Source organism: Theropithecus gelada, chromosome 15 (assembly GCF_003255815.1).
Source record: "Theropithecus gelada isolate Dixy chromosome 15, Tgel_1.0, whole genome shotgun sequence".
In the NCBI taxonomy this organism is placed as follows: domain Eukaryota; kingdom Metazoa; phylum Chordata; class Mammalia; order Primates; family Cercopithecidae; genus Theropithecus; species Theropithecus gelada.
The window spans coordinates 109,932,876-109,960,344 of record NC_037683.1 but is presented as its reverse complement, the minus strand read 5'-3'; the positions used below and the strand labels follow the sequence as shown (position 1 = coordinate 109,960,344).

The 27,469-nt window shown below is 36.9% G+C and overlaps 1 protein-coding gene across 1 annotated transcript in view; it reads left to right on the top strand.

Annotated features, from left to right (window-relative positions):
- Positions 1–27,469, top strand: part of ERCC6L2 (ERCC excision repair 6 like 2) — a 191,260-nt gene that overhangs the window by 115,664 nt on the left and 48,127 nt on the right. The window contains exons 16-17 of the mRNA XM_025360047.1: positions 12,273–12,368; positions 25,272–25,371. Coding sequence (XP_025215832.1) covers positions 12,273–12,368; positions 25,272–25,371 — 196 coding nt within the window. The remainder of the gene's footprint in view (positions 1–12,272; positions 12,369–25,271; positions 25,372–27,469) is intronic.

Here is a 27,469-nt window from a genome sequence, read left to right as displayed (position 1 = left end):
ATTAATTTTTAATGGCTATGCTTATTTAGCAGCAGCAAAAATACTATTATGACTGAAATTTCAATATCTTAAGTTTTAGCTAAGCTTTTCTCTCATTTCCTTTATCAACATTGAATTCCCCTGAGAAGTGTGGGTTTATAAAGGTAAAAATTTAAAAATTGATATTTCCTCCTATGAATTTTCTATGGTAATGTTTTGACCCAAGTCTCCTGGTGAGAATAATCAGACTTCTTATTAACTGGATGACTGAGACTCACTGTAGCAGCAGTTTTCCCACCGTGTCAGGGAGCCCTTGAGAGCCCACTGGGGCTAGGGGCTCGCGTTTCCCTCCCCTGCCTCTACCTCATCTCAACTGGAGCAGCTCTGCAGTTAGAGATTTTATGAAAGGTAAATTGGTTCTAACTCCTAGGTGTGAATATCCCTTTAAGACCTTTTAGAGACTGTACACACTTCTGAAAAGATTTAAATCAACATAAACACCTAAGTAAGATTAATCCCATTTTAGGAAAGAACAGATCAATAACTTTTGACATCCTGTGTAATAAGAATATTATAGATTCACTGCCACTGTCTTTCAGAATTTCAATGGACTTTAAAAATAAACATGTAAAATGCGCAAAGTAAAAATTAAATCAAAATAGAAATTAACTTAAAATGAAGAATAAAATATGTTTATGAATGAGCTAACATTGTTGAGCACTTTAATTATTCTTGAATTCCCACCATTAAGGCAAATGGGGAAAAGCTTTGGATTCCCATTTTCCTGTAAATGAATGCAAGAGGTTATTTTTTGCACGCGTCCTTACATACAGAGCACAAATGACATAGATTACTGTGTTCAATTAAATTTCGTAAAACACATACGCATTCTAACTTTAAAGTGTTTCCGGTTAATAGCTGCACTAAACAACGGTTCCAATAATAGACTCTATAATGACAAGCAGTCGTCTCTCATCCCTCTTCTGCTCACTTCCAGCTCATTTGCTGAGATCCTCCATAAAGCTCCTGATTATCCCTTCACCTCTGTCAGAAATTGCTATTTAACCTATCCATTGAATTTTTTATTGTAATCATACTTTAAAAAACGTCTTTTTGGATGGCATTTTTGTTCTATCTATTAACTCCTGTACTTGGGGAGCTGATCCTTCTATTTGTTGTTTCCTCTGGCTCTTGCTTATGGGTAATGGCTTCTTCATGTTTGGTCACTTTTTTCTTTTGAGCTTATCTTCAGTGGGATTTTTTCTTCTGGAAATCCTTTGGAGACCGGTTGTAGGAGTTTTCCACTTGTGTGGTTTTGCTTTGGCTTCTGCTGGGCATCCTGACAAGACAAGGGAAAAAGTTTTGGATTCCTATTTTTCTGTGACAATTTGAATAATTTATTGCATAAGTCATTACATAAGGAACCTTGCATAATATAACAAATACATTCTTCAGCTGTGTTTTGCAAAAGACACATAAGCTCAGTTTTTGTTTTGTTTCTATCATTTCGCAAGGGTTTATATTTAATATCTGTTGTAACAGAAGTGTTTTCACATTAGCTTAGCCATTATCTTGCCAGAGTACAAAGTCTTCATTATGTTTTAGTTTATCAACTTTGCATAACTTGGAACTTCTCTTAAGCAAGAGTATTAGGCTACTTTCACTACTCTGTCCCCCTTTTTTCTCACAGTGTTTGCTATTTTAAAATTATTATTTGTCTATAAACTACTTTTGTAACTTTCAATCTTTGCACTTCTGCATTAGATCCATTGAATTTCCTCTTAGATCTTTTTCTCTGGATTCTGTGTCTTCTTTCTTGGTTTGCTGCCGTATTTTACTGGAAAATGATTCAAGTTTTGATGTTCGGCTTGTTAACTTTCTACATGCCTTCTAAGTCTTTGTAATGTGTGGTATTAGCACTAGCACACACCCACCCACCCTTCTACTTGTGTCACCTGTACGTATTATCTGTTAACTGTTTTAACTTTTCCATCGTCAAGGGTATTAATGTTTTCAGTAAGTCCTGTACCAATAAACAGTTTTTGTCTATAGGTTGGCTCTAAAATGTGGAGGCAAAAAACAGCGTTTACATTACTATGTTTTAGTAAACTAAGCATCTTTAATGCAGGGGCAAGTAGTGCTATAAGATAACTTATCTGAATGTTCATGACCTGTTGGTCAATTCAAGATTAGTCTTAACATCAACCTCATATGACTTCTCTTTCCTAAGACTTCATCCATGTTTTATGTTTGCACTGTTCAGTTCACTCCAAATTTCAGTCATGACTTTTTCAGTCTTTTCCCCCCCTCAGTCTGTTTTTGCCCTTTGTAATAATCCTCAGTGTTACTAATTCTCATTCACACATTCTCTTCTGTCGAGTCCTCTGTATCCTGAACCTGCCTCCTGAAACCTTTATTCCTTGGTTTCAGTCTGTCCCAGTTGTTTTCTAGGCCTGATAAAAAACTGTCATGTTGAAGCTTTCTTTCACTGCTCTTCTGCGTTGGATCTTTTTCCTGGGTTCCATGCTGTTTTTATTCTTGACTTGCCCCTTTATTTTCCTAGGAAATACCCTCCGGTAACTTTTTAAGCCAGAATATAGAGGAATTAAATTTTATGCATCTGTAAATATAGAAAATGTATTTTATTGCTCTGTCACTTGATACTTTGTTGGACTATATAATTCTGAATCAAAAATCATTTCCTCTTAGATCTTCGAAGGGCTTGCAGCGTTGTTTTCTGATAGATGGTACGGCTAAATGGATGTGCAGTGCCAATCTGATTTTCATTCCTTTTTGGGAACTCATAAGAGTTTTTCTTCACCTACGGTATTCTAAAATTTCATGGTGATATTTGAGTCTTAGTGTGGATCTTCGTTCATTTTTTATGCCAGGTACGGTAGGCTTGTATTCTGAAGGCTTATGTTTTTTTTTTTTTCAACTCTGGAAAATGCTGTTTTATATTGCTTTAACAATGACTTTTTTTCCTTCCTTTTTCTCTGCTCCCTTCCTCTTGCATGCCAGGTTGTCAGACTTTCAAGCTTTCAAACTATATTGGTTCTTTCAATCTCTGAACTTTTCTATCAGATTTTGTCTTTTTGCTCTGTGTTCTGAGAAATGTCAGTTTTTGATCTTATTTTGTTTGAAATGATCACTTTTTTTTTTTAAAACGGAATCTCACTCTGTGGCCCAGGCTGTAGCGCGGTGGTGCGATCTCGGCTCACTGCAACCTCCGCCTCCTGGATTTCAAGCAATTCTCCTGCCCCAGCCTCTCGAGCAGCTGGGACTACAGGCCCGTGCCACCACACCCAGCTAATTTTTGTGTTTTTAATAGAGACAGGATTTCACCATATTGTCCAGGCTGGTCTTGAACTCCTGACCTTGAGATCTACCTGCCTCGCCCTCCCAAAGTACTGAGATTACAGGTGTGAGCCACCAAGCCCAGCCATCACATTTTTAATCTAAAGTTTTTCTTGCTTTCTGACCTCTTTTGTTTTTGGAGTTACCTTTTGTTTAAAACATCAATGTGTTAAATTCTAGCTTTTTGTAGTATTTGGTTCAGTCTATTTAAAGAATGATCATCTGGCATTTTTCCTGGGGTTTGTTTTTTTGGTTTTGGAGAATCAATGGATTTATCAATAAGTTTGAAGAAGATTGGAGGTTTTAAGATATGAAGCCGCCCTATCCATAAACATGGTATCTCTTTATATTTATTTAGGTTTTCTTAGAAGCATTGTTCAAATGGATACTTCGTTTGACCTTTTATAATACTTAATAATAAAACTTATTTCGTCAAAGACATGTTTGTAGAACATTAAGATGTAGTTAAGGTGTACTTTCTGATACACTTACTTGAAACAAGAAGAGCATGTGGCAGACCTAAGGAATAAACAGCCTGCATACTCATTAGGTGACTCAAATACCAGTCCTCAGTTTGAAAAGAGCAATATTCAATTTTTTTTTTGCTTAACAAGTAACGTGTTGCCGTTAACCATGTAAGGACAGAGTGACAAGTTTTAAAGCTGAGGTTTGTGGGTTGTGTTATCATCAAACAGAGAAAAGAGTCTGGGGCTTTTTTCTTCTTTAACGGGAGCTTTGCTTCTTCAGCAAGGACTGAAGTTACAGCTTCAGAATATCTTGGAAGATTACTGCCTCAACTAGTAGAGATCTTACCTGTGGCTCCTATGTGGCATCTGAGATGGCATCATACATGGTTATGCCTGACCTTGCCATCAAGAAGGTAGCTGGAATAGTTGATTATATTTATTTGACATATAAACCTTTAACTTCTTTTCTGCTTTTTTGGTGTCTACATTCCACCCAATCCCCTAACTTACCCATTTTTTTTAGTCCTTTCTGATACTTTCTCCCTATCCCACCTCCCTCTTTTCTTAGAGTTCAGGTCTCTGTGACGTCTTCATGGTGTGTCTAATAAGCCGTTTTCCAAAGGAGAGAATTCAGTTTCTACTGAGCACTGAACTTCAAATCAGGACATTTGGGTTTGAATCGAGACACTTGCTACTTAGGAGACCTTGAACAAATTAATTTTTCTGGATAGTCAATTTCCTCACCTGAAAAATCAAGATATTTTGCTTATAGAAGTCTTTAGAACAGGCCAGGTGTGGTGGCTCACGCCTGTAATTCCAGCACTTTGGGAAGCCAAAATGGGTGGATCACCTGAGGTCAGGAGTTCAAGACCTGCCTGGCCAACATGGTGAAACCCTGTCTCTACTAAAAATACAAAATTAGCCAGGTGCAGTGGCTCGTGCCTGTAGTCCCAGCTACTCAGGAGGCTGAGACGGGAGAATCGTTTGAACCCAGGACGTGGAGGCCACAGTAAGCTGAGATGGCGCCACTGCACTCCAGCCTGGGCAAGACAGAGCAAGACTCCGTCTCCAACAAAAAAAGAAGTCTTGAGAACAAAAGAACTAGCAGATATGAAAATACCTTGCATCGTTCCTGATATATAGTAGATGCTCAATAAAGGTTAATTTATTTGCATTTTTGATAGAAATTGTAGGAGAAAAGATTATTATCATTTTTCTTTCCCTGGATGGTTAGCATCCAGTGTAAAGCATTATCTAAGTGTGAGTTGTTTGTGATACAGTGTGGGCAGCTGATGAGGGAAAATGACGATGTGAAGCCTCACAGAAAAGCCTGAAAGACAGCTGGGCTTAGGAGAACACTTGAGGAAGAGAAAGAAAATCGTTGTGTTCTTGGATTTTGGTTTTGCCTTCTCTCTGTAAAAATGTAAAAATTTATCATTGTTGTCTTACAGAGTATTAAATATAGGATATGTAGATCAGATAGTTTAAAACACAGAAAGATCACAATTGTTGTTATTTAAAATTATATCGGCAGCTGGAATCTTCAACTCAGTATATACACATTATATACATTCAGTTTTGCCAAAAGTTTCCTTTAGAAATTTTATCCCAAGAGAAATGAGTAGTATGCTGATAGAAAAATGAATCTAGCAAAACCAGTATGTAATTTTTATACTAATAATAAAAACTGCCAAAAAATATATCTTTAGTGACTTATCTTCACGGTTACCTTAACCACAGGTCAAGTTACATGAAGACAAAACTTTTGGCTTCCATTGAAGTGGCAGAAAGACTCTGTAGCATGAATACTAGGCACACCTTCATTCTTGGTTTTGACTTTCAGAATCATACACTAGTTGACTACAAACAGCTTTCTAAGCAAACCGTATCATTTGAACTACAATGCTTTCTTCGTACTTATTAACTTGTAAAGATTAAGCTAAGGTTTTGGGGTACTGTACTGCAAAAGTAAAATTTTCCAGATGATATTAAGTGCCTCTAGGTAGTCTAACACCAGAAATCATGAGCTTTGAGAGGATCTGGAGAAACATCATTTTCTGTCTCTCGTAACATTATTCCAAAACACTGTCAACTCTCCCAGAAAAATAGGACATTTCTTTTGTTATGCACCCCAAGAGAAAGAGATTCTAAACCACTCTTTTCAAATAAATAATGAGAATCATATTATATGCCGGTTATTAAAATCTGCCTTTACTGCTTTATTTTGTCTCTGTCTCACACCTTTTTGTTCAACTATTGATATCGTCATGGACCCTTAAGTGCAGCAAGAAAAAGATAAGAATTTCTGCCTTTGAAGAGCAGTGTCGGGCGGCGCATGCTCTACGGAGTCAGGTGTGAAGACCATAGGCATTTAAGAAACAGATACCGGAGTCAGGTGTGAAGACCGTAGGCATTTAAGAAACAGATACCGGAGACAGGTGTGAAGACCGTAGGAATTGAAGAAACAGATACTGGAGACAGGTGTGAAGACCGTAGGCATTTAAGAAACAGATACTGGAGTCGGGTGTGAAGACCGTAGGCATTTAAGAAACCGATAGATCAGAAAGTCCCATGGAAGGATGGTGATATTTTAACTGTTCTTTGGAGATAATATTTTATTAAAAGGAAAAGGAAAAGCAGGTTTTGGCAAAGGGCATTTTAGGCAGAATAGCATAGGTACCAAAATGACTAGAGAACTTATGTGGTTAGTGCTTAGCATTTGTGAAGGCAATAGCTTGGGTGTATGACTCCATAGGAGAACTCATGGGTTATTTTAACGAAGCTCAGTTTAACAAAGAGAGTGTAAGTATCCACTCTGTGACAGGTCTCTCAAAGTTTATAACTCAAAAAGTAGAGGGGTGCAGGAGTTGTTGTTCAGAAACATGTAAAAGGATAGTTCAATACAGTATGGTGAATGCAGGGTAGGAGGAGGCACAGAGGAGAGAGATTTAGTTCAGGCTTTGTTAGTGACACTTGAAGGACAAGGAGAAGTTAGCCAGGTAAATAAGAGAGCAGAGAAAATTGTATGAAGGTAACTTGAAGTGTTTTGGTCATTTGTGGGATAGGTATCAAGAATGACTGGTGTGATACCAGCTGCAGAGATGGTAGGCTTGGTCACTGAGGCCTATTGGTCTCTGATGAATAGGAATTAATGGGTTTTAAACTACAAACAGCTTTCTAAGCAAACCCTGTAATTTGAACTACAATGCTTTCATACTTACTAACTTGTAAGGATTAAGTTAAGGATTTGGGGGACTATACTGCAAAAGTAAAATTTTCCAGTTGAGTGGTACACTTAGTTCTGTATATTCTGTGCTTAAAATAATTTTTATGTAATGTGAGAATGGGCATGGATGTAAGGTCTGAAGTAAGGGAGGACAATTAGAAGGCCAATGAAGTAATACATGCAAGTGCAATCTAATAGCTCTAAAAAGGGCAGTGGTGACAGCAGTGGAGAAGGGACTCAAGAGAAAAACATTTCTGAGCTAAATGTGACAGGACTTGATACTGGTTAGCTTTTAGTGGGAAAGGGAAGTAATGATGGAGAAGAAAGCGTCTGTAGTGACACTTAGCATGGCTTTGGCTTTGATGAGTGAGTATATGGGTGGTATCACCAGCCCAAAGAGAAAATATATGGAGAAAAAGAACCCTGGGCCCAGGGCAGTATTAGATGTAGCTCATTATAAAATGAGCATTGATGTTATTTCATCTTGTTCTCTTCCTTTTGGAGAGAGAACGTGTGGCATCCTGTTGCAGTGTAACTCTTGGCTCTCTGTATTCACTATGACAAGCCTGAAGTATATGCAGTAGCACCCTGACTGCCTGCATTGTGATCAACATGTGGTGTGGAAATAATCTGTACTTAAGAATTCATTCTGTGTTAAGGCTATCTGGATGTTATTGTTAGCCATATTTTAAAATTAAACTTTTTATTCTGAGATATATCTAGATTCACAAGTAGTTTTAAGAAAAAATACAGTGGCTCCAGAGGCGCAATCGGTTAGCGCGCGGTACTTATAAGAAAAATTAGAGAGGGATCCCAGGCCCTCTTTACCCAGTTCCCCCAATGTAGTATCTTGTAAAACTGTAGTACATGATCACAACCAGGATACTGACATTGATACAGTGAAGAGCATAACATTTCCATCACAAGAATCCCTCATGCTGTCCTTTTATAGCCACATCTACTTTCCTCTCTCCCCTTTCTCCCTGAGCTCTAGAAATCACTAATCTGTTCTCCATTTCTATAATTTAGAATAACATAAGAACGTTACGTAAAGGGAGTCATAAAGTATGTAACCTTTTGGGATTGGCTTTTTTCACTCAGCATACTTCCCTGGAAATTCCTCCAGTTGTTGTATGTATCAATGGTTCTTTTCTTTTTATTGCTCTTAGTATTCATGATGTGGATACCAGTTTGTTTAAACATTCACCTGTTGAAGGGCATCTGGGTAGTTTCCAGTTTTCAGCTATTACAGATAAAGCTACTAACATTTGTGTACAGATTTTTGTTTGAACGTTAGTTTTCATTCCTCTGGGATAAATGCTAAATAGTGCAACTGCTGCATTATGTGGTAGTTGCATATTTTGTTTTATAAGAAATTGCTAAACTGTTTCCAAAGTGGCTGTATGGTTTTACATTCCCAGCGGCAGTGTGTGAGTGATCAAGTTCCTCTCCTTTTTCACTAACGTTTGCTATCACTATTTTTTTAATTTTAGCCATTCTGATGGACATGTAGAGACATGTTATTGTGGTTTGGATTTGCATTTACCTAATATCTAATGATATTAAACATCTCTTCATGTGCTTATTGTATAAAGCTGGTGTTAATGCTTCTGTAAATGGTAAAATTCTTCAGTGGAATCATCTGGGCCTGGAGGGATTATTTTTTTTCCCTAAGAGTTTTTTTAAATACATAGTCAATTTCTTTAATGGTTATAGGACTATTCAGGTTGTCTGTTTCATTTAGTTGAGTTCAGTGGTTTGTAGTTTTTGAGGAATTGTTTTTCTTCTAGCTTGTTGAATTTATGACCATAGAATTTTTTATAGCATTCATTTATCCTTTTAATAGCAGTAGGATCTGTAGTGATATCCCTTACTTCGTTCCTACTATTGGTAACTTGTGTATTTTCTTTTATCTTTGTCATTGCTAGTTTAGCAACAAATCAGCTTTTTTTATTGATTTTTCTCTATTATTTTTCTGTGTTCAACTTTATTGATTGTGCTTTTTTATTATTTCCTTTCCTCTGCTTGCTTTTTTTTTTTGCTGCTTTTTCTGATTTCTTAGAGGGAGGACTTCAGATGATTGGTTTGAGACCTTTAGCTTTTTTCTAATATAAGCATTTAGTGTTATAAATTTTCCTAAGCCCTGCTTAGCTGCATCTTACATATTTTCAAATGTTGTGTTTTCATTTGTGTTACATTATTATTTATTTCTCCTTGTATTTTTTTTCACATTTTTTTGGGATTTCAGATTTTGTTTGACTCATGAGCTGTTTAGATGTATGTTGTTCAATTTCTAAGTGTTTGGAATTTTTTTTTTGTCGTCCTCCTGAAATGTGTTGCTAGTTTGATTCCATTACTGTTAGAGAACATACTCAGTATAATACCGTTATACTCCGTATATAGCCGTGTAATTGCAGTTCTTTTAAGTTTGTTGAGGTTTGTTTTATGGCCCAGGATTTGGTCTATCTTGGTGAATGTTCTATAGGAACCAGGAAAAAAAAGTGTGTGTATTGTGCTGTTCTAGGTGGAGTTTTCTGTATATGTCATTTAGATCCTGTTCGTGGGCCATTTTGTTCTTTCATATTCTTGCCAATTTTCTCTCTAGGAGTTCTACCAGTTGAATAATCCTCAACATCCCACATTTGTGCATTTGTCTGTTTCTCTTTTCAGCTTGATTAATTTGACTTCATGTATTTTTCAGCTCTGCTGTTTTGGTGCTGTTTGGTGTTTTGGCAGATTGATCTTTTTGTCCTTATGCATTGTCCCTGTTTTCACTAGTAACTTTCTTTGCTCTGACATATACTTGGACTAATATTAATATAGCCAGTTTTGCTTTTTTCTTTAATAATTGCCTGGTTTATCTTTTATCATCCTTTCACTCTCAACCTAGCTGTGTCATCATATTTAAAGTGGTTTTTTTTTTTTTTTTTTTTTTTTTTGTGGCGAGCATATTGTTTTTTCAATCTACCTTGCCAATCTTATGATTTTAAATGGTATATTTACGCCATTATATTGAGGGTAATTATTTATATTTTTTATTTAACTTTTATCTTTTTATCTCCTATTTCTAGTTCCACTGTTTCTCTTATTTAGACATTTTCTTAGGATTCTGTCTTTGTTTATGTATTTGTTTTGTCTGTGTTTTTTAGTATATTGCTTTGCGTAGCTTCCTGGTAGTTGCTCTGGGTATTACATTGTACATAGTAACTTCTCACAGTCTACTGATAAACAGGTTTACTAGTTTGAATGACATACAGAAATTTTACTTACATTTAAGCTTCTTTTCCTACTCCACTTTTAAGATATAATTGTCTTAGATATTTCCTCTACATACGTTAAGCAGCATATCAGATTGTGTTGCAGTTTTCCTTTAACCATGAAAGTGATTTATGAAACTCATGAGAAATAAAATAGTATTTATATTCACCCCTATTTTAACCTATTCTGATCTTCCTCTTTCCTTTCTGTAGTTCCAAGCCGCCTTCTGCTATCTTTTTTTCTCTTCCTTATGAACTTTCTAGCCACCAGTCTTTGGTGGTAACAGGTGCTCTTAGTTTTCCTTAGTCTGAGAATGTCATATCTCCCTTCCCATTCTGAAGGATATTTTCACTGAGTATAGAATTCTGGGTTGACAGTTCCTTTCTTTCAGCACTTGAAAGATATGCCACTTTCTTCTGATCTCCATGGTTTCTGATGTTTCTCTCTGTTGTTCACATTTCGTAAATGATATTGGTTCTTGATTCTATCTTTTGTCTTTTCCACTGTACTATTGAGCCCATTTGGCAAGTTTTGTATTTCAGCTATTTTTCCATTCCAAAATTTGTATTTTGCTTTTTATATCCTTTTTTTTTTTTTTTTTTTTTTTTGCTGAGACTCAATTTTTTGTTTCAAGCATGTTTGTAATTGTTGAAACATTTTTTTGATGACTGTTAAAATTCTTGTCAGGTAATTCTAACATCTGATTCATCTCAGTCTTATTCAAGCTGTAATTTTCCTGGTTCTTGGTATAAGTGATTTTTTTTATTGTATCGTTGTGTCTTGGACATTTTGAGTATTGTGTTATGAGACTCTGCATCTGATTTAAATCTTCCATTTTAGTATACCTCTTCTGACACCATGGCAGCCAAGTAGGGGTGGAAAGCTAGGTTCCGTATTTGGTCTCTGCTGATAGCCTGAGAGGGAAGTGCTTTACTACTGCTCCCACCTGGCATCCCCTGACACCATGAAGGGAGACCCTGTTCTCATTGGGCAGAAAATGAAAGCTCTGGCTCCTCACTCATGCTTCCGTGGCACCACCCTAGCAGGAATCAGTGGTGGTGTCTCATTACAGCCAGGCAAGAGTAGAAGTCGAGCATCCTCATTCATCCTTTGGTGACTGAGGTAGGGACGGCACCGCAGACTGTCCTTTGGTGACTGAGGTAGGGACGGCGCCACAGACTGTCCTTTGGTGACTGAGGTAGGGACGGCGCCACAGACTGTTCCTTGGTGACTGAGGTAGGGATGGCGCCACAGACTGTTCCTTGGTGTTTGGCAGGAGTAGAGCGGTTATTGTCTCATATTTTTCCGCCTTTCAAGGCTATGCCTTTCCTGGTTCTTTGGCTAAAGGGAAAAGGCTCTTCTTGGGATTTTCTTTTCTTTTCTTTTTTTTTTTTTAGTCTGTGACTTTTGGCATTTCCAACAGCTTGGGATATGTTAAGAATCCAGCCTGTGGTATCTTAAGCAAAAAGGAAAGCTAAGCTTTCACTGTCATGCCGTTCCTTAGGCCTTGTAGTCCCTAGCCTGCCTATCTTCTCTGTACCTTTCAGAGTTTTGTTTATTTTCTGTGTAATATCCAGAGTTTTAGCTGCACTTAGTGGAAGAAGAAGATGTGCATCTATTCCTGAATTGAGTTTTTAAATGTATATATTACTTTATTTAGCTAGAATGTACTAACAGTTTTTAAAAATTATGTTAGGAAAATCTTGCAGAAACAGTATTTGAGTATCAAAAAAAAGTAAAAACCAGCACAACCTATTTACATGGGCTCTAATGGCCAGTTTTTAAGGGATTTTCTAGAGTGGTAGAAATAAAATTGTGCCTTAAATATTTTATTTGTGGCATATTTGTATTTTAATCACCACCTTACTTTGATGAAATTAATGAAATATTGTACTGTTTTGGCTATAGAAACCTGGCACAGTTGAGTTATAGCACAATTAGTTTTTGCTGTTCTAATGTGCTTTTTTTTTTTCTCTTTCCTCCAGGGCTGGTGGACTAGGCCTCAATTTTGTCGGTGCCAATGTTGTTGTATTATTTGATCCTACTTGGAATCCAGCCAATGATCTTCAAGCCATTGACAGGTATAATACAAAATTTAAAGTGATCTGCAAACACTTTTAATCTAAAAATACTCTTGAACTTTTAAGATTGCTTATACTATGACTATGATTAGAAGAAAGGGGGAAACTTGTAAAAACGTACATTTAAGATAATCCTGACCTTCTCAAGCCAAGTAACAGTCCAAAAATAGCCATTTATTTTTCATCCATCTCAGAATCCTGTTAATATGACAGAAATGACTTAAAAAGAAAGAATAAATTCCTAATACTGCAGGAAAATAGGATAGTTCTATACTAGTAGATCCAAAGTTTTGAGAAACTCCTGGAAGATAAAAAGCAAGTAGAATCTGTGATCAGGATATCAGCAGAGAAATACTACAAAGTCTGCAGGAAAGAGTACAGAAATTTTAAGCATGGGGTTGCAACTACAGTATGTGGGAGTAGACAGAGTGCATCTTCTGGGAAATTGATAATGTCCTGACTCTAATACAAATTCCTCTCCCACACCCTACTTTACAGAGAGTTTGGCTGTAACAGGTACTCTTTGATTAAAGCTGAAAGAATAATTTTACACATTTTATAAATAAATGGGGAATCTGACTGTAGAAAGCTTCCTAGAATGGGTGTTGGAACCAGATCATAAAGCCAGAGCAAAGCCTGTAGTACTTCCAGATCTCCCCAGGACGTGAAAAGGGGAAATACACGTGTTACCTGTGTGGAGACACAGACCGGCTTTCCAGTGATTCACCTAGTCATCATTTTAATTATGAATGGGAAATGAAGAATTACGAAACATTTTAATAAAGCTAGCCTAGCAAGAAAGCAAAGGACAAAAGTGAAAACAGACATTGAAGGGAATAAAATAAGAATAGGATGCCAAGGAAAAAAGTACATAAAAAACCAAATTAGTTCTTAGAAGTTAAAACTCTTGCCAAAATAAAGTAACTCAGTAGAAGGTCTGAAAAAAATGGAGAGGGCTAAAGTTAGCAATTGATATGGAAGATAAAAGGAATGAATATTTTTAAACATAAGTAACAAATAGTGTGAAATATGAGTAAAGAGAAATTGAGGAAAAATCCCAGAAATCATCATCTGTCTATTCCAGAAATAATGAACAGAGAGGCTGGAGGACAGGGGAGATAATTGATGACATGATTGGAGAAAATTGTTATTAATTTTGAAGGGGCATTTAGTATGAAGTAGGAATAATGACTGAGAGAGAGAAAACATACATATTAGTAATATTTCTAAGTTTCAAAGATAGAAGAGCTAAAAGGTTCCAGAGTGAGAAACAGGGAGAGGATGATTTATAAAAACTGCAACAAAAAGGAAAAGACACATTATCAACAAAGAAATGAGAATCAGACTCAATTCAGCAGATCAGACTTTGAAGAACATACATTTCATCAGCATTATAGGATTCTAGATGACAACAGAGTTGTCAAAATGAAAAAATTTATATGGCTATATGTGAAAGAAAATTATTTTGACTTGTATTTACAATTTGTGGCTAAAAGTTTAAGTCTGAAAAATCACTGGGAGCGTGTCTGAGAGGCTTCATGCAGTTATAAAGAAAGAATTCCCCAAAATGGCCGGGCACGGTGGCTCAAGCCTGTAATCCCAGCACTTTGGGAGGCCAAGACGGGTGGATCACGAGGTCAGGAGCAGGAGATCAAGACCATCCTGGCTAACACAGTGAAACCCCGTCTCTACTAAAAAAAATACAAAAAAACTAGCCAGGCAAGGTGGCAGGCGCCTGTAGTCCCAGCTACTCAGGAGGCTGAGGCAGGAGAATGGCATAAACCCGGGAGGCCGAGCTTGCAGTGAGCCGAGATCCGGCCACTGCACTCCAGCCTGGGCGACAGAGCGAGACTCCATCTCAAAAAAAAAAAAAAAAAAAAAAAAGAATTCCCCAAAATATGAAGGGATGGTATTAAAAAATTAGTAACAATCAAGAACTAAAATGTTATATAATTTTGATAAAATGTCAGAATACAGGTAGAGGAGGGGTAAAATTGTCTTAGAATTGTCCTCAGGAAAGGACCAGGATACCCTGGTCAGTTCTCAAATTGTATGCCAAAAAATGTTTTTAAATGCTAGCAAAAAATTTAGGGGCAACAACTAAAAGAGTGAGTTACAATAATTATCTGGTACAATTTTCAAAAACACAAATACTCAGACTCCATCCTGCAGGCATTCTGATTATGTAGATGTAGAATGGGAGTCAACATCCTATATTTTAAAAAACACCCAGGTTGTGGATCAAAGGACACTTATCAACAGAGAAAGAAAGCAGTCTACCGAATGGGAGAAAATATCTGCAAATCACATATCTGATAAAGTGTTAATATCTAGAATATAAAAAGAACTCCTAAAACTCAACAACAACAAAAAACACAACTCAGTCTAACAATGAATAGGACATTTCTCCAAAAAAGGTATACAAGATATGTAAGTGGCCATTAAGCACATGAAAAGATGCTCAGCATCACTAATCATTAGGGAAATGCATATCAGAACTATAATGAGATACAACTTCACACACTTTGGGATGACTATTGTAAAAATAAAAGTAACAACAGAAAACAACAAGTCCTAGTTGAGGATATGGAGAAATTAGAACCCTTGTGCATTGTGAATGGAAATATCAAGTGGCACAGCTACTGTGGAAAACAGCATGGTGGTTCCTCAGAAAATTAAACATAAAATTACCACAGGATCCAGCAATTACACTTCCACTCTGGGTATATACCAAAAGGAATTGAAAGCAGAGACTTGAAGAGATATTTGTACACTCATGTTCATAGCACCTATATTCACAATAGCTAAAACGTGGAAGCAACTCAGGTGTCCATCGATGGATGAATGGATAAACAAAATATGATATACACATAAAATGGAATACTATTCAGCCTTAAAAAGAAATGAAATTCTGATCATTGCTACAACATAGACAAACCTTGAAGATGTTATGCTACATGAAATAAGCCAGCTATGAAAGTACAAATGTTGTATGATTCTACTTTTGCGAAATACCTGGAATAGTCAAATCCATAGAGATAGAAAGTGGAACAGTGCTTATTAGGGGATAAGAATAGGGAGGAATGGGGAAGTATTGTGTAATGGGTATGGAATTTCAGTTTAGGATAATAAAAAAGTTGTAGCAATGGATAGTGGCGATGGCTAGAAAACCAAATTTAATACCGTTGAACTGTATTCTTAAAAATAGCCAAAATGGTAAATCATGTGATGTGTTTTTTGCCACAATTAATTTTAAAAACCACCCAAGGTGATTATGATACAATTGGTTCTCAACTCCACTTTGAAAAACACTGAATATTAGGTGTAAAGCTTGCACAAGAAACAAGATTACCAAGAAAATGTAATTATTTTAGTACCTGATAGGAAATATATCGTTGTGTTGGGAAGATGGGGGAAACTCAGAAAGCATGACCAATGAAGTGTCAGAAGTAAATCCAAACATAAATATTAATATGTTGAGACTCTTTTTAGAAAGAAGGAAGAAAGTGGAGCTGGCAGAAAGAAAAAATTAGACTCAGGTTTATGCTTATTATGACACATGTATGTAAATATAAAAGACACAGAAAGTTGAAAATAAGATTAAAAATTCAAAGCAGGGAGATGGTAACAATCCTGGCTAACACGGTGAAACCCCATCTCTACTAAAAATACAAAAAATTAGCTGGGCGTGGTGGCGGGCACCTGTAGTCCCAGCTACTCGGGAGACTGAGGCAGGAGAATGGCGTGAACCCGGGAGGTGGAGCTTGCAGTGACCTGAGATCGCGCCACTGCACTCCAGCCTGGGCGACAGAGTGAGACTCCATCTCAAAAAGAATAATAAATAATAATAAATCCACTAGGCTAAATAAGTATATAAATTACTTAAATAAAAGCTATCTACCATAATTTAATAACTGTATACAGACACATCTCATTTTACTGCACTTCACTTTATTGGGCTTCGCAGATAATTGCCTTATTTACAAATGGAAGGTTTGTAGAGATCCTGAGTCAAGCAAGTCTTCCAGCACCATTTTTCCAATGGCATATGCTCACTTGTGTCTCTATGCCACTTGTATCTCTGTGAGAATGTAAGTTTTTCATTATCACATCTGTGATGGTGATCTGTGATTACTGATCTTTGAAGTTGCTATTGTATTTGTTTTGGAGTACCATGAACCATGCCCCCATAAGACGATGAACTTAATTGGTAGATGTTGTGTGGGTTCTGACTGCTCTGCTTACTGGCCATTCCTCTGTCTCATCCCCTCCCTTAGGCCTCCCTCTTCCCTAAGACACAGTATTTAAATTAGGCCAATTAATAACTCTGCAATGGCCTTTAAGTGGTCAAGTGAAAGGAAGAGTTGCATGTCTGTCACTTTACATCAAAAGCTAAAAATGATTAAGTTTAGTGAGGAGGACATGCTGAAAGCCAAGATGGACCAAAAGCTAGGCTTCTTGTACCTAACAGTTGGCCAAGTTGTGAATGCAAAGAAAAAGTTCTTGAAGGAAATTAAAAGTGCTACTCCAGTGAATACATGAATGACAAGAGCACCAAACAGCCTCATTGCTGATACAAAGAAAGTTATAGTGGTCTGGATCAAAGATCAAACCAACCACAGCATTCCATTAAACCACAACCTAATCCAGAGCAAGGCTCTAAAACACCTCAGTTCTTTGAAGGCTGAGAGACGCAAGGAAGTAGCAGAAGAAAAGTTTGAAGCTGCAGGGATTGGTTCATGATGTTTAAGGAAGGCAGCCACCTCTATAACAAAAAAGTGCAACGTGAAGCAGCAAGTGCTGATGTAGAAAAACTGCAGCAAATTAAGGTACCTACGTTAAACAGACTTTCAATGAGAACAAAACAATCTTATATTTGAAGAAGATGTCATTGAGGACTGTAGTCACTAAAGAGGAGAAGTCAATACCTGGCTTCAAAAGACAGGCTGACTTTCTTGTTAGAGACTAATGCAGCTGGTGACTTTAAATCGAAGCCAGTGCTCATTTATCATTCTGAAAATCTTAGGGGCTTTAAAAGTTATGCTAACTCTACTCTGCCTGGGCTTTATAAATGGAACAGCAAAGCCTGGATAATAGCGTATCTCTTTACAGGATGGTTTACTGAATATTTTAATCCCACTGTTGAGACCTACTGCTCAGAAATAAAATGATTTCTTTCCAAATATTACTGCTTATTGACAATGCCCCTAGTCACCCAAGTGTTCTGATGGAGATATACAAGGAGAGTAATGTTGTTTATACAATAACACAACATCCATTCTGCAGCCCATGAATCAAGTTGTGCTTTTGACTTTCAACTCTTATTAAGAAATACAATTTGTAAGGCTATAGCGGTCATATATAGTGATTCCTCTGATGGATCTGGTCAAAGTCTATTGAAAACCTTCTGGAAAGGATTCACTATTCTATATACCATTTAAGAATATTTGTGATTTATGAGAAGAGGTCAAAATATCAAACAGGAGTTTGGAAGAAATTGATTCCAACCCTCATGGATGACTTTGAGGAGTTCAACTTTAGTAGAGGAAGTAATTCCAGATGTGGAAATAGACAACTAGAATTAGAAACAAAGCCTGATGATGTCGCTAAATTGTTGCAATCTCATGATAAAACTTTAATGACATCGGGCACAGTGGCTTATTCCTGTAATCCCAACATTTTGGGAGGCCAGGGCGGGTGGATAACTTGAGGTCAGAAGATCAAGACCAGCCTGGCCAACACGGTCAAACCCCATCTCTACTAAAATTAGTCAGGTGTGGTGGTGTGCACCTGTGGTCCCGGCTACTCAGGAGGCTGAGAATCGTTTGAACCCGGGAGGTAGGGGCTGCAGTGAGCCGAGATAGCACCATACCCAGGCAGGATGTATACCCAGAAATGTCCTAAGAAGACTTTTAACCTTCACCCTATGCTGTCCCCAAGGCTTAAGACACACCCTGCTAATTAGTGAAGGTCTTCCATACCAATTTGCAAAGACTGGGGGAGTTGGCTGTCTTTCCAAATGGTAGTTTTCATAAAAAGACCACAAGACATAAAAAAAAAAAAAAAAAAAAAAAAAAAAAAAACGGAAAGGAAGGGAAAGGAAAGGAAGAAAATACGGCTTATTCAGAGTAACAAAATAAATCTCCAGAAACTAACTGTCCCTGAAGCAAAACAGGCATTGGAGCCACTAGACAAAGACTTTACAAGTGTCTTAAATACTTGAAGAGTGAAAGTAAAACACAGAGAAAGAACTAGTGAGGAAAAGGATATATCAGCAAGATGAGAATATCAACAAAGAGATAGAAATTTAAAAAAAGAGAGAGAACCAAACAAATTCTGGACATGAAATTCAATTTTGGAATTGAAAAATTCACTAGAGGGGTTCCACAGCAGACCAAATAGGGAGAAAGAATCTGCAAACCTGCAGATAGGTTATTTGAAATTATGTAATTTGAGAAGCAAAACAAAAAGGGAAAGTGAACATATGGGACACTATCAAATGGACCAATATGTACATTATGGAGGCTCAGAAGAAAGGGGAAAGGACAAAAGGGTAGATTAAGAAATAATGAAAAGCTCTCCAAATTTGAGGGAAAATAGGGATATACAAATACAAGAAGATGAACCGAGTCTAGATAGTATAAACCCAGTGAGATCGACACTGTTGCACATTATAATCAACTGTCCACAAAGACGGCATCTTGAAAGCAGCAAGAGAAAAGCAACATGTCATGTACAAGGAATTTCCGTTAAGATTATCAGTGGATTTGTCAGCAGAAACTTTGCAATCCAGAAGGCAGTGGGATGATATATTTAATGTGTTGGGAAAACAAAACAAAACAAAAAAACTGTCAACTGAGCAACAAAGAAAAAGTGTTTACCGAGAATTTTATATTGGGCAAAACTGCCCTTCACAAATGAGGGTTGAGATATTTGCAGACAGACGAAAACCTGAGGGAGTTCATTATCAGTAGACCAGCCCTGTAAGAAATCCTAGCCCTGGTGTGGTGGCTCACGCCTGTAATCCCAGCACTTTGGGAGGCCGAGATGGGTGGACCATGAGGTCAGGAGTTCAAGACCAGCCTGGTCAAGATGGTGAAACCCCGTCTCTACTAAAAATACAAAAATTAGCCAGGCATGGTGGCAGGTGCCTGTAATCCCAGCTACTTGGGAGGCTGAGGCAAAGAATTGCTTGAACCTGGGAGGCGGAGCTTGCAGTGAGCTGAGATTGTGCCACTGCACCCCACTCCAGCCTGGGCAACAGAGCGGGACTCAGTCTAAAAAAAAAAAAAAGAAAAAAAAGAAATTCTAAAGGGAGACCTTCAAGATGAAATGAAAGGACACTAGACAGTAACTCAAAGTCATACAAAAAGATAAAGATCTCCGGTTAAGGTAAGTACATGGACAAATATAAATACCCATATCGTAATTTTGGCTTATAATTCTGCTTTTTCATTTTCTACAGGATTTAAAAGATACATACATAAAATAATTATAAATCTATGTCGATAAGTACATTGATATCAATGTAAGATGAATTGATTTAAGGTTGTTATAACTTAGGATATTATGTATAATCCTTACAGTAACCACAACAAAAGCATCTAAAGTATATGTAAAAGGAAATGAGAAAGGAATAAAAATATGCCACTAAAAACATCAATTAAACACAAAGGAAGGCAATAATGGAGGAATTTAGGGGCAAAATAGTTAATAGGACATACTGAAAATAAAGTGGCAAAAGTGAGTTCTTCCCTATTCTTAATTATTTCAAATGTAAATGGATCAAATTCCCTAATTAAAAGATGTAGATTGGCAGAACAGATTTAAAAAACAGTGTCCAACTATATCTTATCCGTAAGAGACTCACTTTAGATCCAAGAATTACACAGGTTGAAAATAAAAGCATGGAAAAGGATATTTCATGCAAATAGTAACCAAAAGAGAGCAGGGGTGGTTGTGTTAATATTAGACAGAATAGACTTCAAGTCAACAACTGTTAGAAGAGAAGAAAGGCATTATCTGATGGTAAAAAGTGGATTCACCAAGGAGGTTTAACAATTCTATACATAAATTCAACAAACAATAGAGCCCCAAAGTGTATGAAGCAAACATTGACAGAATTGAAGGGAAAAACAGCTCTGCAATAATAGTGGGCAACTTCAATAGCCGACTTTCATAATGGGTAAAACATTCAGACAGAAGATCAGTAAGTAATGAGAGGATTTGAACAACACTTAACAGAGATATATAGAATTTTCCTTCCAACAACAGCACAATACATATTTTTCTCAAGTACACAATGAACACTCCAGGATAAATCATGTGTTAGGCCCCAAAACAAGCTTTTAAATACATTTTAAAAGATTGAAATCATTCATTTTTTTCCAATGACAATACAGTGAAACTAGAAATCAACAGCAGAAGAAAAATTGAAAAATTCACAAATATGTGGAAGTTAAACAATACATGCTTAATGAAAGAGTTGAAGAATAATTCACAAGGGACGTTAGAAAATAGCTTGAAGTAAATGAAAACACACACCAAAACTTACAGGACGCAGCAAAAGTAATGCTAAGAGGGAAATTTATAGCTGTAAATGCTTACATTAGAAAAGAAGAAAGGTCTAAATCAACAATTAACTTCTCACCTTAAGGAACTAGGAAAAGGAAACCCCCCAGAGCTAACCAGAGGAAACAGCAAAGATTAGAACAGAGGTAAGTAAAACGAAGAATAGAAAAACAACAGAGGCAGTCAGTGAAACCAAGAGTTGGTTCTTTGAAAAGATCAAGAAAATGGTGGATAAATATTTAGCTAGATTGACTAAGAGAAAAGAAAGAAGACTCAAATAATTAACATAAAAAAAAGAGGGGACATTGCTACTGATTTTACAGAAATAAAAAGGAGTATAAGAGAGTACTGTGAACATTTGCGTACCAACAAATTGAATAGTCTACATGAAATGGATGAATTGCTAGAAATATACATCTAGGAAGAATGTCATGAAGACGTAGAAAACCTGAATATACCTATGACTATTTAAGGAAATTGAATCAGTAAATCAGAAACCTCTGAACAAAGTAAAGCTCAGGACCTTAAGACTTTACTGGTGAATTCTACCAAGCATTTAAAGAATCTGCACCAATCCAACCGGGCACGGTGGCTCATGCCTGTAATCCCAGCATTTTAGGAGGCTGAGGTGGGCAGATCATGAGTTCAGGAGTTCGAGACCATCCTGGCCTACACGGTGAAACCCCGTCTCTACTAAAAATACAAAAAGTAGCTGGGCATGGTGGCACATGCCTGTAATCCCAGCTACTCGGGAGACTGAGGCAGGAGAATAACTTGAACCAGGGAGTCGGAGGTTGCAGTGAGCCAAGATTGAGCCATTGCACTCCAGCCTGGCAACAGAGTGAGACTCCGTCTCAAAAAAAAAAAAGAAGAATTTGCACCAGTGCTTCTCAAACACTTCCAAAAAACTGAAGAGGAAGAAACACGTTCCAATTAATTCTCTAAAGCCAGCATTACTTCAATACCAAAATCAAAGACTGCAAGAAAGAAAACTACAGACCAATAATCCTTATGAATGTTAATGCAAAAATACTCCGTAAAATGCTAGCAAACTGAATTCAGCAGCATATTGAAAGGATGATACACAAAGTAGGATTTATTCCTGGAATTCAAAAATAGTTCAACATCCTTCAAAAATCAGTGTAATACGCCACAGTAATGAATAAAGGAATAAAGACACACAATCATTTCATTGATGTGGAAAAGTATTTGACAAAATTCAACATCTTTTTAAAGATGACAAAAACAACACATTAAAAATAAAAGGAAACAAGCCAGGCACGGTGGCTTGCGCCTCTTGAGGTCAGGAGTTCAAGGCCTGCCTGACCAACATGATGAAACCCCATCTCTACAAAAAAATATAAAAATTAGCCAGGCATGGTGGTGTGCTCCTGTAGTCCCAGCTGCTTGCCTGGGTGGCCAAGGCACGAGAATCACTTAAGCCTGGAAAATGGAGGTTGCAGTGAGCTGAGATTGCAACACTGCACTCCAGCCTGGGCGACAGAGTGTCTCCGTCTCAATTAAAAAAAAAAAAGGGAAACTACTTCAATGTAAGGTCATTTATGAAAAAGCCAGAGCTAACATCATCCTCAGTGGTATCATGATTGAATTGTTTTTCCTCTAATATCAGCTACAAAGAATGAATACCTGTTTTTGCTAGAAAAGGACAAAGATTGTATGATTTCATGTTGTACCTAGTCATCAAATTCACAGAGACAGAAAAGAGAATGGTAGTTGCTAGTAGCTGGGGGACTGGGGAATGGGGAGTTACTGTTGAATGAGTACAGAGTTTCAGTTTGGAAAGTGTCTGTAGCTATATAGGTGTTATAGTTGCATTACAGTGTGGATATACCTAATGCCACTTAACTGTACACTTAAAATTGCTTAAAATGATTTTTGTTACGTATATTTTGCCACCATAAGAGGAAATCAAGAGAGAAAAACTTGCTGTTTAGAAATAACAATGAAATTACTGTGGATCAATATTTAAATTCTGATGCTAATTTCAATTTTTAAATTCATTTATTAAAAAAGAAAGACGGAAAGTAAAAGAATAATTTAGAAAACTAGAAAAGGAACAAAGTAAAGACAATAGAATTATATGCGTTATTACATTATTAAGATAAAAACGAACATAATATAAATATTAACTAATTCATTGAAAAGAGTAAAATGGAGACACTTTTGAAAAGTCTAATCTGAGGGAAAAAGGCAAATACATAGGAACGCTTAAGAAGCAGAAAGGCCATCTAACCAATAACAATATTTATTTATAATAATACTTTGTGTACAATTTTATTCAAATACATTTGGAAAAATAAGGACAAAGGAATAATGGCTACACTTACTGAGTGTTTATGGTAAGGTAGGAACTGTCATTCTTGGTGCTTTCCATGGATTATCTCATTTAATACTCAGAATATCCTCTGTGATGGGCACTGTTATACCCATTTTACTTATGAGAAAGCTAAGGCACAGTGCACTTTAGGTAACTTGCTCAGGGTCACAACCAGTAAGTAGCAGGGTCAGGATCTGAATCCATACGGTCTTACTGCAAAGCTAACACTTTTTATCAACCTCTCTCCACAGACAGCTGTCAAGGAAATTGGTCAAAATGAAAACCACAGAAAAATCTCCCTCTGCCCCTTTTTTTGGTCTTACGACATTTGTTGTATTTTGTACTTTTTCATTAGGTCATCGAGACATATTAATTATCCCAGTATTCTTCAAAGCACAGTGTACTGTGCTTTGGTATTCACTGAAAGTTAGTTCACAATAAAACTGAGTAACTAGCATTCCTTTTCCTCTCCCTCTCCTTCCACTGACTGACAGCAGGAACTAAGAACAGAAATAAAGCTGATGACCTACCTGTTGTATGACAGTTCCTCAGCACTTGTCTCCACATGGTGAGAGACTCATCACTCACAAATCCCTGCTTTGTGGATCAAGAAATGGTGAAGCTTAGGCGCACAGTAACACGTGTCTAAAATGTTTGTCTGTAAAGATTGAAGGATATGCATCCTAATGGAATCTCTCCCATTCACCAAACAACTGGCTTAAGCATACATCCGAAGAACATTTTCTTAGATCCATTTCTGATTTTCTTTAGAACCCAAACGCATTGTACATTGTAGGAGAGAAGGGGATGCTGAGCCCCTCTCCTCTGCCTCCAGGTTACAGAATGGAAGTGAGAATGCAGTACCTTACCCCTGGCGGTGCTGCGTCGCAGGAGCCACCATTTCCTGCTGGAGATGTAAGATTTGCACGATCCAGAGATGTCCTCTAGTAAAAGTCCTTTGTGAGGAGGGGTGGGTAAAGGAGGCAGAGAGAACATCAAATATAACATATGGCCGACCTTACGAGTTCAAAGATAAATTTCCCCCGAATTGTAACGTTTTCAAGCATATAGGCAGTATGGCCTTGCCCCGGTTCCCCTCAGCAACTGTAACAGGCATTGGGTGCTCATACAGAGCATCGTATAAAGCCTCCATGTGAGAGAAGCTGTGGGGAATAGACCCACAGCTAAACCACTGTGATGAATCAGTTTAGAACTTTAATTAGCACTAATTAAAACCATCCATGGGCTGTATGGAAACACCTTGGATGCCAGTCAACTGAGTGATTCAGTCAGATCTACTGAATTGAAATCTCTGTGGATAAGGACTGTAAACCAGCACTTCCATAGACTTTCCAGTTGATTAACTACTTTTTGCTAAGTTGTGGGGTTTTTTTACTTTTTAATAGTTTTAATAAAGTATAATTGACATGCAATAAAATAAACTGTACATACTTAAAGTATACAATTGATAAGTTTTGAGTTATGTACCTGTGAAACCATCACCACAATTAACATAATGAACATACCCATCACCCCAGAATTTTCCTTCTGCCCCTTTGTGACCCACCCCTCCCATTCTTCCCCATCCCCTTATCCACAAGCAACCACTAGTCTACTTTCTGGCTCTATGGATTAGTTGGCATTTTGGGGATTTTTATATAAATGAAAGCTTTGGGGAACAATCTGTAAGCTTAAAGCTGCTATAAAAGAAAAACCTAAATTTAGGAAAAGTTTTTAAACAGTGGAAGGTGATGTTTATAACAGAAATGAAGTTGATATTCGTAGGTTTTCTATAATACTTTTCTCCTTAATAACATCTTTTTATATGAATTTGAATTTTTTAATTATTACTAAATAACATAGCATAAACATAAAATGTTTATTTTTAAATTAATTAAAATTTTAATAATTTTCCATTTTTATGTTCCCGAGCTACCTCTTGAACCCAAAGTTGTTTCACTTGATTTTTGTTTGTATTTTTAATCTTTTTACAGAGCATACAGGATTGGACAGTGTAGAGATGTCAAAGTGCTTAGGCTGATATCCTTGGGAACTGTGGAGGAAATCATGTATTTACGACAGGTATACAAGCAGGTAAATATGTTTCCCTTCTGTTTCAGAGGTCAACATTTATGTTTTTAAAAATTAGGAAAAACTTGTATAATATGAAAGTTTTAAATTTTACTGTATCATGTAGAATTTAATAAGGTCATAAAAAATACCCTTGAATACACTTCTATGAAACAGATTAATTTTTGGGTTCATTGAATTTTTGAGCTGAAAGTTTTCTAGAGTAGTGCCTCTTAAACTTTAGTGTACATGCAAATTACCTAGGGATCTTGTCAAAATACTGATTCTGATTTAGTAGGTCTGAGGTAGAGCTCATGATGTGGAATATTTAACTGGCTCCCAAGAGTCCTAGTAAAACTAATCAGCAGCCCACAGTTTGAGTAGCAAGGTCACAGCTCCCCAAACTACAGGCCAAGATATAATGGTTTACCACAAATGGGCTACAGGTGCACTGAGATGTTGGTCCCACAGCTTTCTGGACAGCAAGGGTACCTAAGCCTGTGTGTTAGTTCATTCTCATGCTGCCATAAAGAACTGCCCAAGACTGGGTAGTTTATAAAGGAAAGAGGTTTAATTGACTCACAGTTCCACATGGTGAGGGAGGCCTCAGGAAACTTACCATCATGGTGGAAGGGGAAGCAGACGTGCCCTTCTTCACATGATGGCAGGAAGGAGAAGTTCTGAGCAAAGAGGGAAAAGCCACTTATAAAACTTTCGGATCTCTTGAGAGCTCATTGTAATGGAAGCAGCAGCATGGGTATAACTGCCCCATGATTCACTTACCCACCAGATCCCTCTCACAGCACGTGGGGATTATGGGAACTGTAATTCAAGATAAAATTAGGGTGGGGACACAGCAAAACCATATCAGCTAGCTTCCAGCCTTGACTAACCTCTTCTTTTTACACCAGGTAGATATTCATATGTTACCATTCTCTATAGGTGCCATCACATGAAGATTAGGGAGCACTGCCTTAGAGGTACATACTGTACATGATGAAACTAGGACCCCAGAGATGTGCCAGTAAATGAAATTATAGGAACAGAACTTAAGTGTGCTAACTACTTTCCTGGTACTTGTAATATTTGTCTAAAATTGCATTAACTCTTAAATATGCTTGGCATATCAATTACTACTTCATTTATGCCTCTAAACAAACAATATTTATTTAGTTTACAACTGGATACTTGAGACAATCTGGAATAAGGTTCAAGTGTAATCGTAAATATTGCATTTGAATTGCTTCCTATATGTTCAGTTGGCATCTATTTAAGAGCAAACATCTGCCACATGTGTTGGTAGTTAACCTAAGAGTGGTGATCCAATCTTAAATTTATGCTATTTTCTTCATTCTAAAAATAGAGTCATACACAGCAGTTTTTGTTTTTCTTAAAGCTTTTAGCTCTATAATAAACAGTTGATCTTTTTTTTTTTTTTTTGGTATAGCACAACTACTTGAAAATTATTTTTTTCTAACCTATTTAACCAACCTTGGGAAAAAGTGGGAAGTTACTCATCTTAGGAGCTGTTCTTTTGAGTACTGTCTTAGACTTCTCTCAAGTAAGAGTCTTTCCTCAATTATGTAGTAATTTTTTTCGGTCCATTACTGTATACATTTCTTTTTTACCTATTCATCTGACTCATTTAATGAAATGAAATGTCTTGTTATAAAATATACATTACACAGTAGTATATAATAAAAGAGTCTTCAGAAGATGAGGTAATTTAAGAACTTTATATGACACAAATAAAGAGAAAATGGCAATCATGTAAGGAAAAGGCACTAAATATGGTTTAAAGATAGTTTGGAATTTAAACCAATGGAGCATACCTTCTAGCCTCCCAGGTTGGCCTTCAATCTTTTGCGGGGACAAAAAAAAAAAAAAAAATTATGTTCTTTAAAAAAAAGAAAAAACCTGTAAAAATGTTAGAAAGCAAGAAGAGTTTTCTTGGTGGCTCCAAAATTGTAAGGAGTCCTAAAAGACAAGGAAGTTGGGATCAGATTGAAGGAAGAAGCCAACCTAAACTTAGTCAGAAGAAAACTACTGAAAAGGTAGGTGCAGCCTCTGGATATTCCAAGCTTAGAGTCAGCAGCTACTAAAAAAGAAGGAAGCCTTGGGG